Raw genomic sequence first — 23,180 nt, forward strand, 5'->3', positions numbered from 1 at the left:
TTCAATTATCCAAAAAGATCATTTAGATATTGTCAGGATTCTGCCTTTTTCTGTTTCTGTTTTTTCCTTTTCTGGGCCGCCAGATGGCGGTACTTCAGTTTGTGTTTCAGTTTGCTCCCTCTTTAGTTACCCCTGTGTTATTTGTATTATTGTTTTCAATTATTCTATCATTGTTCTTCTTTGTGTCTCGTTAGCCCTCCCTGCTCAGGTTTGATTGTGCTTTGAGTTCACCTGTGTCTTGTTATCTTTGTGGCTATTTAAGTTCTCTGTTTTCCTGACTTGGGTGTTGGCTCCTTGTGTTTCTGCTTGAGAGTATCTGCCTATCTGTTTCTGCTTGCAGTTCTGTCTGTGAGTTCTGCCCTGCCTGAGTTCTGTCCTTGTGTGTGTGTGTTTTTTTTTTTTTTTTTTTTTGGAAAATTCTGCTGTTTTTGTTTTTGAAAGTGGCCTTGTTTTTCTTCACTGTTTTCTGTTACCTGTTTGAGAGTAAAGTCTTTGGTTGGATTTGCCTTTTTGGAGTTCCTGGTGTTTTTCCCCACTCTGCGTTTGGGTCCTGGTCCCCCGTTACCTGACATCTTAAATCGCGAGGAATGAAAGTCATAATTTCAGTTCAAGATATCTAAGTCAGAACTAATGTGGAAATCTCTAATTTGAGTTATGACTAGTCATAATTGAAATAGATATACAGTATTTGGAATTCACGTTTTGGATAGTCAAAACTGAATTGTAGATATCTTTTAATTGGAGGTCCCATACAACTGAATGGCGAAAGTAACTTCAATCTCACTAGCAAAATGTATTTCGATATCTTAAAAGTTTGAGTGAAAATGCAGTTAGAGATCTTAAATTAGCTCTTTGACTAGTCCTAAATCAGTTACAGATACCTGTAATGTGAATCTGGTCAGGCTATTAAATGTTTGCGACACAACACCTTAATTAGCACTAAACAGGCACCGAAAACAAACAGATTGGGGGAACTGGCGCCCTCTAGTGTGACGGTTGGATTCAGGTAGGGCTATTTCCCAAAAATATATAAAAATTATTGGCACCCCTAAAGATTCTTATAAATAAAATCAAACTAAATCTACACCAATATTAAGAGAAACTCGTGTGGCCTTCCATGGCTTCCTGTTTCACTGGAGGATTAAACTGAGAACCTGCTTCTGAAACCCATTTTTCATCTTTGCCACAGAGAAAGACAAAGAACTAACGAACAAAATTAAAATGGTTGCTGACCTTTGAAAATCAGGCAATGGATTTAAAAATAAACTGAAGATGCTAGTTACTACTGTGAGGGCAATAATGAAGAAGTTTAAAACTGCTGGAGGGCAGCATGGTGGTGTGTGGAGTTTGCATATTCTCATCCCATGTCTGCATGGGTTTCCTCCCACAGTCCAAAGACATTCAGGTTAAGCTAATTGGAGACACTAAATTGCTTGAATGTATAAGTGTGTAAGTGCATGGTGTGTGTGCCCTGTGATGGCCTGGTGACCTGTTCCGGGTTTTTTCCTGCCTCTTGCCCAATGCATGCTGGGAGAGGCTCCAGCCCCTCTCACAACCATGTCCAGGAATATGATGTAGGATGGATTTAAGGATGCATATACTGAAAAGAAAAATATGGTGGTGGATCTTTAATGTTATGGGGCTACTTTGCTCACACTGGTCCTGGGGCCCTTGTTAAGGAAAGCAGCATCGTGAACTCTACCCAAGTACCAGGACAATTTAGCCCTAAACCTGACTACCTCTGCCAGCAGACTGAAACTAGTGGATCTTTCAGCAAGACAATGACCACAAATTCACGTTAAAATCCACAAATAAAAAGGTTAATGATGCGTTATGTAAAAAGACTCAGTGCCATTATCCCTGCAAGGGGAGGGTGCACAAAGCCCTGAATACAGGGGTGCCAATAATTGTGACGCACAATTTTTGTAAAATTGTTGTATCATCTGAGAAATGTGTCATTTTGGTAGTTTCCGTTATATCATTAAATATATTCCGTATGTTGGACAATGAAAATATACCTCAGCACTGGTAATCTTTATATTCAATGGTCTTAGTAATTGTTATCATGGGTGCAGAATATTTTGGAGGGAATTGTATTGCTGTACAAGTTTATGGCTCAGTTAAATTACAGATTTGTCCCTGTCTGTTCTATGAGATTTGATGTATGTGTGTGTCTGTGTATTATTATGTCTGTGCGTTATCATGTCCTTCTTGTGTGTATTTACAGGTCTGCCAATTTGGGTCAGAACCGACTTGTGAATCTGATCTGGTGTGTTCAGGTGTCCTGAGACAGGGGGCGCTGTTTCTAAAATGAGTTCCTCAGAGATGGCCGAGACTGACGATGGAACCCACGGCCCTGCGAGAAAGAGGTAAAAATGCATGAATCAGAGAGTTAATGTGCTGTGAGTTAGAGCTGCAGTAAGAGGATGAGTTTAACTGGAAGCTCTGTCTCCATGTGCTGTGTGTTAGAACTGCAGTAAGAGGATGAGTTTAACTGGAAGCTCTGTCTCCATGTGCTGTGAGTTAGAGCTGCAGTAATAGGATGAGTTTAACTGGAAGCTCTGTCTCCATGTGCTGTGAGTTAGAGCTGCAGTAAGAGGATGAGTTTAACTGGAAGCTCTGTCTCCATGTGCTGTGAGTTTGACCTGCAGTAAGAGGATGATTTTAACTGGAAGCTCTGTCTCCATGTGCTGTGAGTTAGAGCTGCAGTAAGAGGATGCGTTTAACTGGAAGCTCTGTCTCCATGTTTTGTTCACAGAGTTCGGGTAGAGAGGGCAGGGTCACCTGTACCCAGCTGTCTGTCTATGAAGAGTGACCATTCAATTAATCTTCCAATCGACTTCAGAGGAGAGTTCAGAGGTGATCAAAGGTAATGAAACACGTTTGTATTGAATTAAACCTGCAATAAGAGGATGATTTTAACTGGAAGCTCTGTCTCCATGTGCTGTGAGTTAGAGCCACAGTAAGAGGATGAGTTTAACTGGAAGCTCTCTGTCCATGTGCTGTGAGTTGGAGCTGCAGTTAGAGGATTAGTTTAACTGGAATTTCTGTCTCCATGTGCTGTGAGTTAGAGCTGCAATAAGAGGATAAGTTTAACTGGAAGCTCAGTTTCCATGTGCTGTGAGTTAGAGCTGCAGTAAGAGGATGAGTTTAACTGGAAGCTCTGTCTCCATGTGCTGTGAGTTAGAGCTGCAGTAAGAGGATGAGTTTAACTGGAAGCTCTGTCTCCATGTGCTGTGAGTTAGAGCTGCAGTAAGAGATGAGTTTAACTGGAAGCTCTGCCTCCATGTGCAGTGAGTTTGACCTGCAGTAAGAGGATGATTTTAACTGGAAGCTCTGTCTCCATGTGCTGTGAGTTAGAGCTGCAGTAAGGATGCGTTTAACTGGAAGCTCTGTCTCCATGTTTGTTCACAGAGTTCGGGTAAGAGGGCAGGGTCACCTGTACCCAGCTGTCTGTCTATGAAGAGTGACCATTCAATTAATCTTCCAATCGACTTCAGAGGAGAGTTCAGAGGTGATCAAAGGTAATGAAACACGTTTGTATTGAATTAAACCTGCAATAAGAGGATGATTTTAACTGGAAGCTCTGTCTCCATGTGCTGTGAGTTAGAGCCACAGTAAGAGGATGAGTTTAACTGGAAGCTCTCTGTCCATGTGCTGTGAGTTGGAGCTGCAGTTAGAGGATGAGTTTAACTGGAATTTCTGTCTCCATGTGCTGTGAGTTAGAGCTGCAATAAGAGGATAAGTTTAACTGGAAGCTCTGTTTCCATGTGCTGTGAGTTAGAGCTGCAGTAAGAGGATGAGTTTAACTGGAAGCTCTGTCTCCATGTGCTGTGAGTTAGAGCTGCAGTAAGAGGATGAGTTTAACTGGAAGCTCTGTCTCCATGTTTTGTTCACAGAGTTCGGGTAGAGAGGGCAGGGTCACCTGTACCCAGCTGTCTGTCTATGAAGAGTGACCATTCAATTAATCTTCCAATCGACTTCAGAGGAGAGTTCAGAGGTGATCAAAGGTAATGAAACACGTTTGTATTGAATTAAACCTGCAATAAGAGGATGATTTTAACTGGAAGCTCTGTCTCCATGTGCTATGAGTTGGAGCTGCAGTAAGAGTATGAGTTTAACTGGAAGCTCTGTCTCCATGTGCTATGAGTTGGAGCTGCAGTAAGAGGATGATTTTAACTGGAAGCTCTGTCTCCATGTGCTATGAGTTGGAGCTGCAGTAAGAGGATGAGTTTAACTGGAAGCTCTGTCTCCATGTGCTGTGAGTTAGAGCTGGAGTAGGAGTATGAGTTTAACTGGAAGCTCTGTCTCCATGTACTGTGAGTTAGAGCTGCAGTAAGAGGATGAGTTTAACTGGAAGTTCTGTCTCCATGTGCTGTGAGTTAGAGCTGCAGTAAGACGAAGAGTTTAACTGGATGCTCTGTCTCCATGTGCTGTGAGTTAGAGCTACAGTAAGAGGATGAGTTTAACTGGAAGCTCTGTCTCCATGTACTGTGAGTTAGAGCTGCAGTAAGAAGATGAGTTTAACCGGAAGCTCTGTCTCCATGTTTGTTCACAGGGTCCGGGTAGAGAGGGCAGGGTCAACTGTACCCAGCTGTCTGTCTATGAAGAGTGATAACTCATTGCTTCATCCAATTAACTTCAGAGGAGAGTTCACAGGTGATCAAAGGTAATGAAACAAGTTCATACTGACACTACGGTTGAATAAAACTTAAATCTCAGTGGCTACTTTTTGGTTTAGTGGGGTGTATGATAGCACATTCTCGTCAACATGTGTGTATTAACTCATTTTAAAGTGTCATGATGTGTTTTATATCACATTCGGATGTGCTGTGAGTTAGAGCTGCAGTAAGAGGATGAGTTTAACTGGAAGCTCTGTCTCCATGTGCTGTGAGTTAGAGCTGCAGTAAGAAGATGAGTTTAACTGGAAGCTCTGTCTCCATGTGCTGTGAGTTAGAGCTGCAGTAAGAGGATGAGTTTAACTGGAAGCTCTGTCTCCATGTGCTGTGAGTTAGAGCTGCAGTAAGAGGATGCGTTTAACTGGAAGCTCTGTCTCCATGTTTTGTTCACAGGGTCCAGGTAGATAGGGCTGGGTCACCTGTACCCAGCTGTCTGTCTATGAAGAGTGACCATTCAATAAATCTTCTAATCGACTTCAGAGGAGAGTTCAGAGGTGATCAAAGGTAATGAAACACATTTGTATTGAATTAAACCTGCAATAAGAGGATGATTTTAACTGGAAGCTCTGTCTCCATGTGCTGTGAGTTAGAGCCACAGTAAGAGGATGAGTTTAACAGGAAGCTCTCTGTCCATGTGCTGTGAGTTGGAGCTGCAGTTAGAGGATTAGTTTAACTGGAATTTCTGTCTCCATGTGCTGTGAGTTAGAGCTGCAATAAGAGGATAAGTTTAACTGGAAGCTCAGTTTCCATGTGCTGTGAGTTAGAGCTGCAGTAAGAGGATGAGTTTAACTGGAAGCTCTGTCTCCATGTGCTGTGAGTTAGAGCTGCAGTAAGAGGATGAGTTTAACTGGAAGCTCTGTCTCCATGTGCTGTGAGTTAGAGCTGCAGTAAGAGGATGAGTTTAACTGGAAGCTCTGCCTCCATGTGCAGTGAGTTTGACCTGCAGTAAGAGGATGATTTTAACTGGAAGCTCTGTCTCCATGTGCTGTGAGTTAGAGCTGCAGTAAGAGGATGCGTTTAACTGGAAGCTCTGTCTCCATGTTTTGTTCACAGAGTTCGGGTAGAGAGGGCAGGGTCACCTGTACCCAGCTGTCTGTCTATGAAGAGTGACCATTCAATTAATCTTCCAATCGACTTCAGAGGAGAGTTCAGAGGTGATCAAAGGTAATGAAACACGTTTGTATTGAATTAAACCTGCAATAAGAGGATGATTTTAACTGGAAGCTCTGTCTCCATGTGCTGTGAGTTAGAGCCACAGTAAGAGGATGAGTTTAACTGGAAGCTCTCTGTCCATGTGCTGTGAGTTGGAGCTGCAGTTAGAGGATGAGTTTAACTGGAATTTCTGTCTCCATGTGCTGTGAGTTAGAGCTGCAATAAGAGGATAAGTTTAACTGGAAGCTCTGTTTCCATGTGCTGTGAGTTAGAGCTGCAGTAAGAGGATGAGTTTAACTGGAAGCTCTGTCTCCATGTGCTGTGAGTTAGAGCTGCAGTAAGAGGATGAGTTTAACTGGAAGCTCTGTCTCCATGTTTTGTTCACAGAGTTCGGTAGAGAGGCAGGTCACCTGTACCCAGCTGTCTGTCTATGAAGAGTGACCATTCAATTAATCTTCCAATCGACTTCAGAGGAGAGTTCAGAGGTGATCAAAGGTAATGAACACGTTTGTATTGAATTAAACCTGCAATAAGAGGATGATTTTAACTGGAAGCTCTGTCTCCATGTGCTATGAGTTGGAGCTGCAGTAAGAGTATGAGTTTAACTGGAAGCTCTGTCTCCATGTGCTATGAGTTGGAGCTGCAGTAGAGGATGATTTTAACTGGAAGCTCTGTCTCCATGTGCTATGAGTTGGAGCTGCAGTAAGAGGATGAGTTTAACTGGAAGCTCTGTCTCCATGTGCTGTGAGTTAGAGCTGGAGTAGGAGTAGAGTTTAACTGGAAGCTCTGTCTCCATGTACTGTGAGTTAGAGCTGCAGTAAGAGGATGAGTTTAACTGGAAGTTCTGTCTCCATGTGCTGTGAGTTAGAGCTGCATAAGCAGAAGAGTTTAACTGGATGCTCTGTCTCCATGTGCTGTGAGTTAGAGCTACAGTAAGAGGATGAGTTTAACTGGAAGCTCTGTCTCCATGTACTGTGAGTTAGAGCTGCAGTAAGAGATGAGTTTAACGGAAGCTCTGTCTCCATGTTTGTTCACAGGGTCCGGTAGAGAGGGCAGGGTCACTGTACCCAGCTGTCTGTCTATGAAGAGTGATCTCATTGTTCTCCAATAACTTCAGGGAGAGTTCACAGTGATCAAGGTAATGAAACAGTTCATACTGACACTACGGTTGAATAAAACTTAAATCTCAGTGGCTACTTTTTGGTTTAGTGGGGTGTATGATAGCACATTCTCGTCAACATGTGTGTATTAACTCATTTAAAGTGTCATGATGTGTTTATATCACATTCGGATGTGCTGTGAGTTAGAGCAGTCAGTAAGAGTATGAGTTTAACTGGAAGCTCTGTCTCCATGTGCTGTGAGTTAGAGCTGCAGTAAGAAGATGAGTTTAACTGGAAGCTCTGTCTCCATGTGCTGTGAATTAGAAATGCAGTAAAAAGATGAGTTTAACTGGAAGCTTTGTCTCCATGTGCTGTGAGTTAGAGCTGCAGTAAGAGGATGAGTTTAACTGGAAGCTCTGTCTCCATGTGCTGTGAGTTAGAGCTGCAGTAATAGGATGAGTTTAACTGGATGCTCTGTCTCCATGTACTGTGAGTTAGAGCTGCAGTAAGAGGATGAGTTTCACTGGAAGCTCTGTCTCCATGTTTGTTCACAGGTTCCGGGTAAAGAAGGCAGGGTCACCTGTACCCAGCTGTCTGTCTATGAAGAGTGATCATTCAATGAATTTTCCAAACAACTTCAGAGGAGAGTTCACAGGTGATCAAAGGTAATGAAACAAGTTCATACTGACACTACGGTTAAATAAAACTTAAATCTCAGTGGCTACTTTTTGGTTTAGTGGGGTGTATGATAGCACATTCTCGTCAACATGTGTGTATTAACTCATTTTAAAGTGTCATGATGTGTTTTATATCACATTCGGATGTGCTGTGAGTTAGAAGCTCAGTAAAGGTATGAGTTTAACTGAAGCTCTGTCTCCATGTGCTGTGAGTTAGAGCTGCAGTAAGAGGATGAGTTTAACTGGAAGCTCTGTCTCCATGCTTGAGTAGAGCTAAAGTGAGTTAATGAAGCTGTTCGTGTGAGTAACTGCAGTAAGTATGAGTTTAACTGGAAGCTCTGTCTCCATGTGCTGTGAGTTAGAGCTGCAGTAAAAGGATGAGTTTACCTGGGAGCTCTGTCTCCATGTACTGTGAGTTAGAGCTGCAGTAAGAGGATGAGTTTAACTGGAAGCTCTGTTTTCATGTACTGTGAGTTAGAGCTGCAGTAAGAGGATGAGTTTAACTGGAAGCTCTGTCTCCATGTATTGCTAGAGTTAGAGCTGCAGTAAGGGAGGATGAGTTTCACTGGAAGCTCTGTCTCCATGTTTGTTCACAGGGTCCGTGTAAAGAAGCAGGTCACCTGTCTCCAGCTGTCTGTCTATGATGAGTGATCAGTTCAATGGCATCTTTCCAAACAACTTCAGAGGAGAGTTCACAGGTGATCAAGGTAATGAAACAAGTTCATACTGACACTACGGTTAAATAAACTTAAATCTCAGTGGCTACTTTTTGGTTTAGTGGGGTGTATGATAGACTTCTCTCGTCAACATGTGGTATTAACTCATTTTAAAGTGTCATGGTGTGTTTTATATCACATTCGGATGTGCTGTGAGTTAGAGCTGCAGTAAGAGGATGAGTTTAACTGGAAGCTCTGTCTCCATGTGCTGTGAGTTAGAGCTGCAGTAAGAGGATGAGTTTAACTGGAAGCTCTGTCTCCATGTGCTGTGAGTTAGAGCTGCAGTAAGAGGATGAGTTTAACTGGAAGCTCTGTCTCCATGTACTGTGAGTTAGAGCTTCAGTAAGAAGATGAGTTTAACTGGAAGCTCTGTCTCCATGTGCTGTGAGTTACAGCTGGAGTAAGAGTATGAGTTTAACTGGAAGCTCTGTCTCCATATGCTGTGAGTTAGAGCTGCAGTAAGAGGATGAGTTTAACTGGAAGCTCTGTCTCCATGTTCTGTGAGTTAGAGCTGCAGTAAGATGAGTTTAACTGAGTTCTGTCTCCATGATTTAGTTAAGTCAGTAGAAGATTGCCTGCTCACTGGATTAAAGTCGTCTGTGCGTGAGTGAGCTGAGTAAGAGATGAGTTTAACTGGAAGCTCTGTCTCCATGTGCTGTGAGTTAGAGCTGCAGTAAGAGGATGAGTTTAACTGGAAGCTCTGTCTCCATGCGCTGTGAGTTAGAGCTATAGTAAACGAGTTTAACTACGTTGCGTCTCATGATTTATTCACAGGATTCCCTGCTCACTGGATTTAAATCGTTTAGACGAGGAGAGTTCAGATAAACTTTCCCACATAAAACAGGTATGATATATACTTTTTTATATTTCAATATTTGAAGTTTATTTGACTTTCAGACGATCAGATTGAATATGTAATCAGGTTAATTATAGTTTATAAAACGTGCTCTGGCCCTCTTTGGCTCACAGAACGACTGGATTCTTTTTTAGGATCCAAAAACTATGACAGTGGAAATTTCCAAACAGAATGTTTTAAAGTTCAAAGTTCAAAGGTTTTATTTGTCACATGCATATACATGTGCATTCAGTGATATGCTAGTGAGAAAAACTCCTTGTAGACTGCAACACAATGCTTCAATATTAACAATATACAGAAAAATAAAATAAAAATAATAACACAATATAATATAACATATGAATACAAATTAAAAGAGAAGAACATAAAGAGCAGTTAATTAATAAAACGAGTAATACAAATACGTTTTAAAAAGTAAGTACTAAAATAAGTCACAAGAAGCAGTGCAACCTATGATATATAATACAATAAGTACAATAAAGATAAAAGAAAATTACAAAGTAAATCGTGGGACGGTAAGGTGCTGCAGTGTACATTGAGGTAAAGGTGCTATGTGCTTGAGGTGAAAATACTATTCCAGGACAGTTGTCCTGGCAGTGCAGTTAAAAGCACTGATGTCCTGAGGGAGAAAGCTCCTCCTAAGTCTCTCAGTGCTGGTCCTGTGGCTGCGTAGGCATTTGCCTGACTGCAGCAGCTCAAACAGTCCGTTGTTGGGATGGAAAGAGTCCTTCCTAATCCTCTTTGCTCTGCTTAAGCACCTCCTGGGGTACAGGTCCTGCAGAGTGGGGAGTGTGGTCCCCATGGTACGCTCAGCTGACCGCACCACCCTCTGCAGGGCTCTCCGGTCCAGAGAGGAGCAGTTCCCGTACCAGACGGTGATGTTCCCCAGCAGGATTCTCTCAATGGTTGCAGAGTAGAAGGTTTTCAGGATCTTCTTGGAGACTCTGAACTTCCTCAGCTGTCTGAGGTGATACAGGCGCTGCCTTGCCTTTCTCACCACAGTGTCGGTGTGCAGTGTCCATGTCAGGTCCTCTGTGATGTGGACACCGAGGTACTTGAAATTTCTCACCCTCTCTACCGGTGACCCATTGATCTGTAGAGGGGTGTCGGTCCTCAGCCGTTTCTTCTTACAGAAGTCCACCACCATCTCCTTGGTTTTGCTGACGTTCAGGAAGAGACGGTTGTCCTGGCCCCACAGTGACAGGTCTGCCACCTCCTGGAGATAGGCCTTCTCGTCGTCGTTGGTGATCGGGCCTACCACCACTGTGTCGTCAGCAAACTTGACGATGGTGTTGGACTCAAACCTGGCCTCACAGTCATGTGTGTACAGGGAGTACAGCAGAGGGCTCAACACACACCCCTGGGGGGCTCCAGTGCTGAGGGTGAGGGGGTTTGAGGTGTGCTTACCCACTCTAACCACCTGGGGTCTGGCGGTCAGGAAATCCAGTATCCAGGCACAAACGGAGGTGTTCAGTCCCAGGTCAGTCAGTTTAGCAGCCAGTCTGGAGGGGACTATGGTATTGAAAGCTGAGCTGAAATCAATGAACGGCAATCTTACATAGCCCCCCCTCTGTTGTCGAGGTGAGAGAGAGTGGCATGCAGAACCTGACAGACCGCATCGTCCGTGGATCTGTTGGGGCGGTAAGCAAACTGCAGAGGGTCCAAGGTGCTGGGAAGAGAGGAGCAGATGTAGTCCTTGACTAGCCTCTCAAAGCACTTCATCACCACTGAGGTGAGTGCTACCGGGCGGTAGTCATTCAGGCAGGCTGGAAGCGTTCTGGGTACAGGGACATGGTGGACCTCTTGAAGCATGTGGGACCACGACTGGGCCAGGAGAGGTTGATTATGGTGGTGAACACAGGAGCCAGGAGATCAGCGCAGGTCTTGAGGACTTGTCCGGAGATTCCGTCTGGCCCTGCTGCTTTCCTGGTGTCCACCCGTTTCAAGGCTCCCTCACATAGTGCTCTGACAGGACAAGTGAGCTTGCAGCTCCAGGGGGAACTGTGTTATACACGCTAACTGTGCTAGCCGCCGGCTAATGTTAGCATGTTAGCCTTGAAACTGCATAAAAGAGTTCAGCTCCACTCTGTCCTTGTAGTGATGCTTCGCATCCTTGATTGCTCGCCTCAGCCTGTAGGACACCGCCTTGTACTCCGTCATGTCCCCAGACACCAGTCCGCGTTATAGGCAGTGGTGCGTGCTTCAGAGCAACGCGGATGGATCTGTCACCCCACGGTTTCTGGTTAGGAAAACACTTAACTTTCACCGTAGGGATAACTTTGTCCACCACCGTTGTAATGAAGCCGGTCACCACTTCTCGTAAACACGTTGACGTCATCAGAGGTGGACTGGAACCTGTCCCAGTCGACGTCGTCCAGCGGTCCTGTAGAGTGGCCTCTGATTGGGCGGTCCAGCGCTTGACCTCTCGCGACACCACCTCTTCCCGTACCATCCGTTGTTTGTATTCTGTTATCAGGAAGATGGCGGCATGGTCTGATTTGCCAAATGATGGTAGAGAGGTAGCCTTGTAGCCCTCCTTGAACGGTGAATAGCAGTGATCAAGTATCTTGTCCTTTCGGGTAGGACATTTGACGTGTTGGTAAAAGTTTGGCATAAGGTTTGCCTTGTTGAAGTCCCCTGCCACGATGAGGGCAGCATCTGGATGCTTGGTCTGTAGTCCGCTTAGCACATCATGTAACACCGACAAAGCCTCGTCGTGTCCGCTTGTGGTGGAATGTAAACGGCCCTAGTGATCACTGCGGAAACTCCCGGGGCAGGTAGAATGGACACTCAGCACTCAGTTTGTATAGTTTGTATAGTAGCATTAAAAATTTATTGCACTGAGAAGCTTAATTCAACTCAACAGCTAAATTATTCCAAGGACATTCATGATTCATCACAAGTAGTGTCCCTAAAAATCATAAATCAGGAGCAAAAGCTGCATTTCGAATATAGGCTTTAGACCTGCTGCTTGTTGTGTTCTAAAGTATCTTTTCCTGTTCTGGCCTTCCTACAAGAGAAAACACGAGACATTGCAGGCATTTAGCAGTCACTCTTATTCAGAGCGACTTACACAACTTTTTACACAGCATTTACATTGCTTCCTTTTATACAGCTGGATATGAACTGAAGCAATGCAGGTTAAGTACCTTGCTCAAGGGTACAACAGCAGTGTCCTACCTGGGATTCAAACCTCTGACGAGACCAGCTCCTCACCCATTATACTACACTGCCACCCATAATAAAGCATGGCTTAGTTTCCATGGATACATGGATTTCACACTGATACAGCACACCTCTTCATGTGTTTATTTCACACTGATACAGCACACCTCTTCATGTGTTTATTTCACACTGATACAGCACACCTCTTCATGTGTTTATTTCACACTGATACAGCACACCTCTTCATGTGTTTATTTCACACTGATACAGCACACCTCTTCATGTGTTTATTTCACAGTGATACAGCACACCTCTAAATGTGTTTATTTCAGTCTCTCCTGCGCACTCTGATGAAGCTGAAGAAGACTGAAAAGTTGAAACTGTTTCAGAGCCATCTGAGTCAGGGTTGCCCAGAATGCTTTAATAGTAGAAGAACAGAAGATCCTTCTGTACTGGATAAGCTTATGAAGATGAAGGAATTGTTCAAGAGTCATCAAATTGCTGATTACCCAGAATGCACTGAGAGAGGGCAGGAGGATCCTGAGGCCCTGTACATAGTTGAGAAGATGCTGGAGACCTGTGGCATTGAGGGGTCTCTGAAGATCACACTCCATATCCTGAGGAACATGAAGAAGAAGGATGTCACTGACCCACTGGAGAGAGATGAGCAGCACAGTAAGAATTTTCTCTCATTGCTACTGTGGCCATTAGAATGCTGAAATGAGTTTAGCCAACAAATATAACAGAGTACAAAATAACAGAGTACTGATTTATAGTATTCACACTTTGATAATAGTGTTTTACATCAACAGTCTTGCATATAAAAACATCACACACAACATGTACAGGAAGGCATTTCAATTCAAATATAGCATCCAGCAGTAATAATGGGGGCAATCAAATGCACATGAGATTAAATGTTTCCGAAAGACTTTAAAACCAGGAGCCTTGGGATCAAAAGCCAGTTACTAAACCACTGTCCCATCAGACTGACTGCCCTGAGGTTTTATCCTGGATTAAAGAGCACCGATCATAATAATTATAAGATAATTAAATTACTGCATGACCCATGAAGACCATATTTACCATAAAGACACATCATACTATGAACAATTAAGAAATTGAATGTTGAAATGGAAATGAATCCTTTTTATGTTTTCATTGTTGTGTGTACAACAGTTTGTGAGAAGTGTGAAACACTACTAGAGGTATGGGCAACACTTTACTTGAAGGTGCAGTTATAGCATATAGGGCATATCTTCATGATACATAACAAATAAACCTTGCCTGTTAATTTCACAATGTGTCCTCATGATGCAGAATTATTTCATATTAACAGAAGAGATGTAACAGGGCTGGCCTTGTTTCGCATGTGTAATCAAAAATATTGTTAACTGTTCCATGTTTCCTACATTGGCGTTAATCAGTAATAACCTCTTGTTACCAAATTAGTTACAATTTAACTACATAGGTATAGCTACAACTTAATGTGCAACACTTTCAGAGCTGTGTAAAACATTGTGAAAACTGCATAAGTATTTTTTGTCTATTTCTGTTATTTTAAACATTGGTTCTCATATTTCCTCTCCTCAGATGAATTCAAAGAAAGAGCCCAGCAGGCACTGAAAACTCATCTGAAGAAGAGGTTTGAATGCATATTTGAAGGTTTAGCAAAGCAGGGCCACCAGACCCTCCTCAATGAGATCTATACAGAGCTCTACATCACAGAGGGGGGAAGTAGGGGGGTCAATGATGAACATGAGATCAGACAGATTGAGATAGCATCGAAGAGACAAACCACACATGAGACTGCAATCATCTGCAATGACATCTTTAAGCCTTCACCTGGACAAGAGAAACCAATCAGAACTGTGCTTACAAAGGGCATCGCTGGCATTGGGAAAACAGTCTCTGTGCAGAAGTTCATTCTGGACTGGGCAGATGGAAAAGCCAATCAGGACATTGATTTCATCTTCACTCTTCCTTTCCGAGATCTGAATCTGAAAAAGGAGAGAGAATTTAGTCTCATGGAACTTCTGCAGCAATACTTTCCACAACTGAAAGAGATCAAAAGTTTTGAAGATGATGAAGTCAAAGTTGTGTTCATCTTTGATGGTCTGGATGAGTGTCGACTTCCTCTAGATTTCCAAAGCAATGAGATTTGCTGTGATATAACAGAGTCATCATCATTGGATGTGCTGCTGACCAACCTCATTAGGGGAATCTGCTTCCCTCTGCCCTCCTCTGGATCACCTCCCGACCAGCAGCAGCCAATCAGATCCCTCCTGAGTGCGTCCACCAGGTGACAGAGGTACGAGGATTCAATGACCCACAGAAGGAGGAGTACTTCAGGAAGAGAATCAGAGATCGGAACAAGGCCAGCAAAATTATCTCACACATAAAGTCATCCAGGAGTCTCTACATCATGTGTCACATACCAGTCTTCTGCTGGATTTCTGCTACTGTTCTGGAGACAATGTTGGATAAAGTGAGTGGAGACCTGCCCAAAACTCTGACTGAAATGTACACACACTTCCTGCTCATTCAGACTAATGTGAAGAATGAGAAGTATCATGGCACCAATGAGACAACCCCAAAGAAAATGTCAGCATCAAATACAGAAATCATCCTGAAACTGGGGCAGCTGGCTTTACTACAGCTGGAAAGGGGCAATCTGATATTCTATGAAGAGGACCTGAGAGAGATGGGCATTGATGTCAGTGAAGCTTCAGTGTACTCTGGGGTGTGCACAGAGATCTTTAAAGAGGAGTGTGGGTTGGGTGAGGAGAAGGTCTACTGCTTTGTGCATCTGAGCATTCAGGAGTATCTGGCTGCCTTGTTTGTGTTTCATTCATGTGTGAATGAGAACAGAAATGTACTCAGAGCAGAAGAATCAAAACCTCGCAGTGACAGAGTGCAGCTGTCTGAGTTACACAGGACTGCAGTGGATCAGGCCTTAGCGAGTAAGAATGGACACCTGGACCTTTTCCTCAGATTCCTTCTAGGCCTCTCTCTGGACTCCATTCAGACTCTATTAGGAGGAATACTGACAAAGACAGGAAGCAGTTCAAAGAGCATTAAGGAAACAGTCCAGTACATTAGGACAAAAGTTTCGAGAGGATCAAAGAATCTTCAGCAGAGAGGACCATAAATCTGTTCCACTGTCTCAATGAACTGAATGACAACTCTCTAGTGGAGGAAATCAAGAATTTCCAGAGATCAGGAAAACTCTCTAATGAAAAGCTGGAACCACACCAATGTTCAGCCCTGGCCTTTGTGTTACTGATGTCAGAGGAGATCCTAGATGAGTTTGACTTGAAGACCTACAACACATCAGCAGCAGGTTATCAGAGACTGCTACCAGTACTCAGGAACTGCAGGAAGGCCATGTGAGTATTATGTAATTATTAAAGTAGATAATGACAGCATGTTTTTATAAACACTTCATAGTTAAAGTGAAAATAGAATACAATAAAATTGTCAGGCAAGTGAGAATTATGATTTTTGAGTCAAGCTATTTTAACAGATTGTGCCCTCATTTAATGAATACAGAAGTACCATCAAATGTAAAAATGTATCCAACATGTAAAATGTATTTTATTAGATTTAATTTACATATTATCATTAAAGATACCAGTTATTAAATACATCATGAATTCTTGTTAGCAAACCAATGATGGATCAATAAGGTCCAAACATACAATCGAGATTTAAATGAAGAGGTATAGTATGTTACAGTATTAAGATGAACTATTCCCATCAAATAAAAATACAAGCTACACTTCCTTTACACAAATTAGACAGACATGGAAAATAAATAATATAATTGTGAAAAATGAATGAAAGACCGCAGAACCACAGCTTGTCTGTCCCACTGTGACCCAGGATGGTAAAATAAGCAGCTAAAGAATCAAGACCAAGATCAAGACTGTGATCAAAAAGACCAAGGCACAGCTGAGAAGCAAGGCAAATGGCACAAGATCAAGGCTCACTTTGCTTTACAGGCCAACACTTTATTTCAATTTTTTATCATTTGTATTTTAACAAAGGAGCTTTGTCACTAAGCAGCTTTACAGAGAACCGCCCCAAAGGTAAGCCTAGGCAACAGTGCAAGGAAACTCCCTGACTGATACAGGAAGAACCTTGAGCAGAACTGACTCAGAGGGAACCATTGCTGGGCAGCACCGGTTTGTTATGGAAAATCAACAGTGGCAGGAGGCGGGGTGCCCAGCTGGTCTAGCTGGTCTAGGGCTGGAGCTGCGGGCCAGGGGGGTGCTCAGAAAACTTGGGCTAGAGCTCCGGGCAGGTGCCCAGAGCCGAGGAAGACGAGAAAAAAAATGTTGTTAGGGGTTCAAATGGTAGATTAGCAAGCAGAGCAGAAGAAACAGAGGTGCCCACGTGCGATAAGGAAAACCCCGGCAGAATAAGGCTATGGCAGCATAGCTAAGGGAAACAGAGGCAGGGGCCAACGCAGCCATGAGGGCAGGCTTGAGACAGTCATCACCAGACCATGACCAGTTCAGCTTAACACAGCACTACCAATGATGATCCAGTGACAGCACTAACCGCTCAGTCTACCAGAGACTCTATAGCTATGCCCGCCACCCACTCCTGCCTCTCAAATATAAGAGAGACTAAAAATATATGTTTTGAGCCTAGCTTTAAATAAGGTGATAGTGTCTGCGCCCCGAACATGGGCAGGCAACTTGTTCCACAGGAGGGGAGCACGATAGGAGAAGGCTCTACCACCTATGGTACTTTTAGATATTCTAGGAATAACAAGGAGGCCTGCACCCTGCGAACAGAGCGTTTGTGAGGGAATATAAGGAAGAAGTAAATCATTTAAGTGCAAAGGGGCAAGCCCATGTAAGGCTTTAAAGGTAAGAAGTAGTATCTTATAGTCTATTTGGAATTTAACTGGCAACCAGTGAAGCGATGCTAACACTGGGCTGATGTGCTCGAATCTCCTTGTTCTAGTGAGAATACGAGCTGCTGCATTTTGAATTAGCTGGAGCCCTTCAGAGAGGAATTTGCACATCCAGACAAAAGAGCATTGCAGTAATCTAATCTTGAAGTAACAAAAGCATGAACTAGCTTTTCTGCATCATGTAAGGACAGTATTTTCTGAATTTTTGAGATGTTTCTCAAGTGATAAAAAGCAACCCTGAACCAAGAGAGTGCCTGTCCAAGGAGGCCTACAAGATTTTCAAGTCTATCCAGAAGGATGAGGTGATCAACTGTGTCAAATACTGCACTTAAGTCTAAAAGCACAAGTGCAGAGATGCAGCCATGGTCGGAAGCGAGGAGTAGGTCATTGAGTACTTTGACCAGGGCTGTTTCAGTGCTGTGAGAGGGTCTAAAACCAGATTGAAAAACTTCCAATATATGATTGGAGTGCAAAAATGAACCAAGTTGTTTTGAAATGGCCTTTTCTAGTATTTTAGAAAGAAAGGGAGGTTCGAGATAAGCCTGTAGTTAGACAGGTCATTCACATCCAAGTTTGGCTTCTTAAGAAGGGGTTTGATGGCTGCAAGTTTAAGAGTCTGTGGTATGTGTCCAGATGCTAAAGACACATTGACAATATGTAACATTGGTGTTCCAATCACTGGTAATAGCTCCTTGAAAAGCTTCTTAGGGATAGGGTCTAGAAGACAAGTAGAAGATTTTGAGGAATTAACTATGGCATTAAACTCCATGAGATCTATTGGAGCAAAAGAGTTCAGATAGGCCGCCTGTCTTTCTGAAGATTCTTCTGAAGATTCTGCATCCATGCGTTGAGGATGGAAGGGCAGACCCTATATGAGGGTGGTAGGAGAACTTTGAATCTTGCCCCTGATTTTTATAATTTTGTCATCAAAGAAATTCATGAAGACATTGCTACTAAATGATATTGAGGCACATGGATCAACTTGATTCTTGGTCAGCCTAGCAACAGTGTTAAACAGGTGCCTAGGATTGTTTCTATTTTCATCTATTAAAGTAGAAGTATGAGGACGTGCTGTGGAGAGGGCATGTTTATAAGTTAGTAGACTGTCTTTCCAGTCCTGGGAATACCTGCAATTTAGTAGAAGCCATTTTGGCTCAAGTTGGCATGAAGCTTGTTAGGAGAGGTCATTGTACCAGGGTGCTAATTTCTTATAGGGACTTTCCTCTTCTTAAGAGGTGCGATAGTATCCAGGGTTCTGGAAAGTACGTAATTTATGTTGTCTGTCAGCTGATCAATTGAGCTAATGCTTGCATTTTTGTATGTGTTTGGGTGGGAGCCAAGAAAATCCCCACAGTGCACAAATGAGCCTGGGAGCTCATTAATAAAAGCATTTGCAGTCCTGGAGGAAAGCTTACAGATAAGGTAGAATGAAGGATCTGGTGACACATGACAGACTTGTGAAAGTTGGAAAGTAATTAAATAATGGTCTGATAGCACAGGGTTTTTAGGCATAACTGCTATATTTGCTATTTCTGTATCATAAGTTAAGACCAGATCAAGAGTATGGTTATGAGAATGTGTGGACTGATGTATATGTTGATCGAAGCCAATAGATTCAGTGATAGACAAGAGTGCTGATCTGAGAGGATCACCTTCACTATCCATGTGAATATTGAAGTCCCCTACAATTACTACTTTATCTGAATTAACAACCAGGCTGGAAAGGAAATCAGCAAACTCAAGTAAAAAGCCACTGTATGGCCCTGGTGGCCTGTATACAATTGCAAGGATAAAACTGACTGCTTTTTTGTCTGGATGTGCAAAACTGAGAACAAGCACTTCAAAAAAGTTACATTTGAAGCCGGATTTCAAAGTAGCAAAAAAATTAAAATGATATACAGCAGCAACACCACACACGACCGTCAGACGGGAACGTGAGTATAGCTGTAGCCAGGAGGGGTGGATTCATTTAAGGCAATATACAGTTTTAAGCCAAGTTTCAGTTACACATAAGATTTCAACTTGGTGATCAGTAATTAATTCATTTACAAGAGTTGCCTTAGGGGCTAGTGATCTGATATTAATTAATCCAATTTTTAGCTGAGTTTGGTCAGCCGCATTATTAGTAGAATAACAAGGTCTGATTTTTTGCAGATTAGCCATACAAACCCCTATGGTCTTTATTGAACTAACATTTGTCCTTAACTTTGACTTGGACAAGTAAACACAAGTGTTACACTTATTCTTATCTAACTCAGTTTGGTGAAGTAGTTTGAACTGTGTTTGTGTAGAAAAAAGAATCCCTCCTTTTAAATGTCAGTCAGTTAAGGACAAATGTTGATTGAATCAAATCCATGTTTTTCAAAAGGGGGGAAGAATCCCCCTTTTATCCCTAGTCCATGCATAGATAATTTGTGAGTGGGAGATGACCAGAGAGAGCCTGCTCAGTCTGTACCCCTCTTGTATTGTTCAAGAAGATGAGATATTTCAACATTATGATTAATGTAATGCTGGGTTTGGTTTGGGAGAGGCAAGTGTGGTTATGAATGAAATGTTTGTGTTACTGTATTGTGAGATTAGGTCAGGCAGTAAATGCACCATGTTACAAGGCCAGTAGTGCCACCCTGGTCTCTGCTTTATTCTGGTGTAGGCTGACCCAGAATCCAATAGTGCCTGTAGACAGAGTGAAAACAGGAAGGTAGAGGAATTGTAGGATGGGTGTCAGGGTGAGGTCTTCTCAGGGGACTGTTAAAGTGCCTGTTTTTGAGGTAATTCTGTGGCTTATCTGGCTATTGTAAAGGTTTGAAGTTTCTAACTGAAAAGCAAATGGCTCTTGACAGCAATAATTATATATTCAACAAGGAACTCAGGATATTAACATTCTACATACGGGTTTGCACAGAACGATACTCTCATGTTTATTAACCTGAAAACGACAACTGCTACAGTCTGGTAAGTGACAGATCACTTTGCACTGTTTAATGAACGGCTTTTATTGTGCTTTCTCAATTGTATACTTTCCAACAAAAAGGTAAACAGCACTAAGCCATACACATATTTTATTTCAGTTTTCTGCATTACTTTGGTTGGTTTAAGCAAGACAGGGGATGTTGTATTTCTGTACGAAGAGACGTCAGATGCACGCAACATGGTTTGAGTAAATTGCTCAGACAGCTGATAAGTCCTGTTAATGTGAACAGACTCATGTTGCATTCTAGTATTCTGAATAATCTGGCTTTATATTCTGGCTGAATGGTACCTTGCATAGTCCTGGTAGTTATTACAGATTACCAGCAATACCTGTTAACAACAGAGCCTAAGTACTAATCCATAACCTGAGAGCTACGTGGTTTGGATCTGAGTGGCTGATCAATTGATCTAACTTTTGGTTGTATCTGTGCCAAATGTCAGAAGAAAGGGCCATTTGGTAAGAATTTCATCTGAGAACTGTCAGAGTTCTGTCCAACAGGACTCTAATTTCAGGCCCAAACTGTGCTGCAGTTGGAGATTGTAGCAAAGTACATTTTCCTCAGAGCATCAGTAACTTTAAATCTAATATCACTTTCATCACTCATGGATTACTGTTCAACAATCAGATTTACAGTATATTGACTATTTAACATACAATAATAATACAACTCTTTTTGCAGACTGAACAGTGTGACCTCTACAGAAGTCCTGTGAAATTGTGCCTTGCTCTTCAGTCATCAAACTCACCCTGAGAATCTGGACCTCAGCTACAATAACCTGAGTTCAGAGTGAAGCTGCTTGTGTGGACTGATGAGTCCAAACTGTAAACTACAGAGACTGGACTAGACATAACTGGAGATTAGATGAACTGCTTTGTGCACTGAGAGTCCATGTAACGAGACTGGTAGTATGGATGTGTGACCATAAGAGAGTGTCGTGACTGTGAGAATTAGCTCACGGTACATACTGGCGTGTAGGCGTCGGGAACTAATGATGAGTATGCATGATTGCATGTTTGACCATGTCAGTGACTGTTATCACAGTGACTATCTAACATGATGACAGTAAATATTACATCATAAATTTTCTAGCGATGAGATAGGCCATTCAGCCAGACATGTCGCCATTTTCCTACCTACCACTAGTGCTTGGTTTACCTACAAACTAGATAGTATCCAGCATCGTATCAAGCCTGGTCTTGACAACCCCAGAGTTTCTGCCTCTCACATGACATGGCAGTATTCTACACAGTGACTATCTTGTGAAAAATACTTCCTAACGTCGGTGGAATTTACCTTTGCTAATTTCCTTTATGCCTCGTCATACTAACAGAGCTAACCTGAAGAACTCTTGAGTTCACTTTGTTGATCCTTTATGAATTTAAAGACCAATCAAATAACCATGAGTCTACTTTTACTAAGCTTGAAGAAGTTAAGCATCTGAAGTCTTTCCTCAAAACTTTTATCTTTCATACCAGGAACCAGTTTGGTTTCCCTTCTTTCAACCTTTTCCAGATCCTCTATATCTTTCTTGTAGTACAGTCCCCAGAACTGCACACAATTCACTAAGAGTGGTCTGACAAAGGTATTGTATAAAATAAGTATAACTTCCTTGGATTTACAGGGCTCCAGACTAACTTTTTACATTGGTTGCACTGGTGCGCTAACTTTTTCATTTAGGTGCACCAGCACATAATTTAGTTAGACCCAAAATTTTTCACCACGCCTTTTGGCAGCATAATAATACATTTTAAGTGTTACCTTTTTTGTCAGTTCCCATACACATTGGTAATTTCTTAACACATTATGTAAATGATTGTAAACAGGAATAAAGGTGCAGATAAATGTTTTTCTTTATTTAAATCACAGCACAAACAAGAAATGGCAATAACCTCAATTGTTTAAAAAATAAACTTAAAAAGTGCTGATGTTTAAAGTGCTTGACAAACTCAAATAAATAAATCAAACTCAAATAACTCAAATAAAAGTGTGCGCTGCTCCCGGAGGAGTACAGGGCGCGGTTTCACACACACACACTAGTGATGCGCGGATCGGCTCTGACGTCATCCGAATCCACATGTACGCATAAATCATCCACCCGCCACCCACCCGAACAAATTATTTTCTCCGATTTAGAGACCCGCACCCGATCACACATTACCGCTATTTCTCATTATTTCGCAGCTGTTGCATATGACATACCCAGCACTTGACTCGTCATTCACTAAATCGCTCCCACACGGAACTTTTCTGCCCTTCCTTTTTTTAATTCTCCTTTTTAAATTTTCTCTCGATCTTTTTGCCTCCATTGCTGCTTAAGACAAATGGACCCCGCAATTAGGCAACGAGAGTCTAGTCTGCTAATTCCGCCTGACGAAAAATGAAGCTTAAAATATGTTCACATTTTAGAGAATGTAATTAATATTTTCTCATTAATGTGTATTATTTCACCACCTAACCCTCCGCTATTAATCAGAATGTTATTATGTCGCCCGATCGTGATTAACCGTGGGCCCGGATATAACGCATCCCACATCACTAATACACACACGCCTTATTTTTTTCCCACCGCATTCAGCAAGAAGAATATCAGGGTCAGAGCCAATCAGAGGCAGAGTAGGGGCGGGTCTTCGCAGAATGCGGGTGGGAAAAAATAACGCTACACACACAGAGACAGACCTGCTAAATGTCAGGTGCACCGGTGCGACCAATGAAAATGTTTAGTCGCACTTGACAGATTTTTGGTCGCATGTTCAACCAAAATGGTCGCACTCTGGAGCCTTGATTTATACTCACTACTATCCCAGCATCCTGTTGGCTTCTTTACTGCAACAGCACAGTGCCTAGAACCTGAAAGGTTTTGATCAACTATTACTCCCAAAATTGAGCACATTCCAATGTCGTTCCTCCCATAAAGTAATCTAGCCTGATGTTTTTAT

General features: G+C 42.4%; 2 protein-coding genes across 2 annotated transcripts in view; both read left to right on the top strand.

The window, feature by feature from the left end:
• The first annotated feature begins 3,429 nt into the window (after positions 1 to 3,429).
• LOC135245706 (NACHT, LRR and PYD domains-containing protein 5-like) overlaps positions 3,430 to 23,180 on the top strand; it is a 281,523-nt gene continuing 261,772 nt past the window's right edge. The window contains exons 1-4 of the mRNA XM_064318950.1: positions 3,430 to 3,524; positions 3,900 to 4,010; positions 4,559 to 4,669; positions 7,486 to 7,596. Coding sequence (XP_064175020.1) covers positions 3,460 to 3,524; positions 3,900 to 4,010; positions 4,559 to 4,669; positions 7,486 to 7,596 — 398 coding nt within the window. The 5' untranslated portion in view covers positions 3,430 to 3,459. The remainder of the gene's footprint in view (positions 3,525 to 3,899; positions 4,011 to 4,558; positions 4,670 to 7,485; positions 7,597 to 23,180) is intronic.
• The window catches only part of LOC135245721 (NACHT, LRR and PYD domains-containing protein 12-like), a 76,516-nt gene continuing 59,568 nt past the window's right edge, over positions 6,233 to 23,180 (top strand). The window contains exon 1 of the mRNA XM_064319017.1: positions 6,233 to 6,326. Within this exon, the coding sequence (XP_064175087.1) occupies positions 6,262 to 6,326 (65 nt within the window). The 5' untranslated portion in view covers positions 6,233 to 6,261. The remainder of the gene's footprint in view (positions 6,327 to 23,180) is intronic.

Source organism: Anguilla rostrata, chromosome 19, assembly GCF_018555375.3.
Source record: "Anguilla rostrata isolate EN2019 chromosome 19, ASM1855537v3, whole genome shotgun sequence".
Lineage (NCBI taxonomy): Eukaryota > Metazoa > Chordata > Actinopteri > Anguilliformes > Anguillidae > Anguilla > Anguilla rostrata.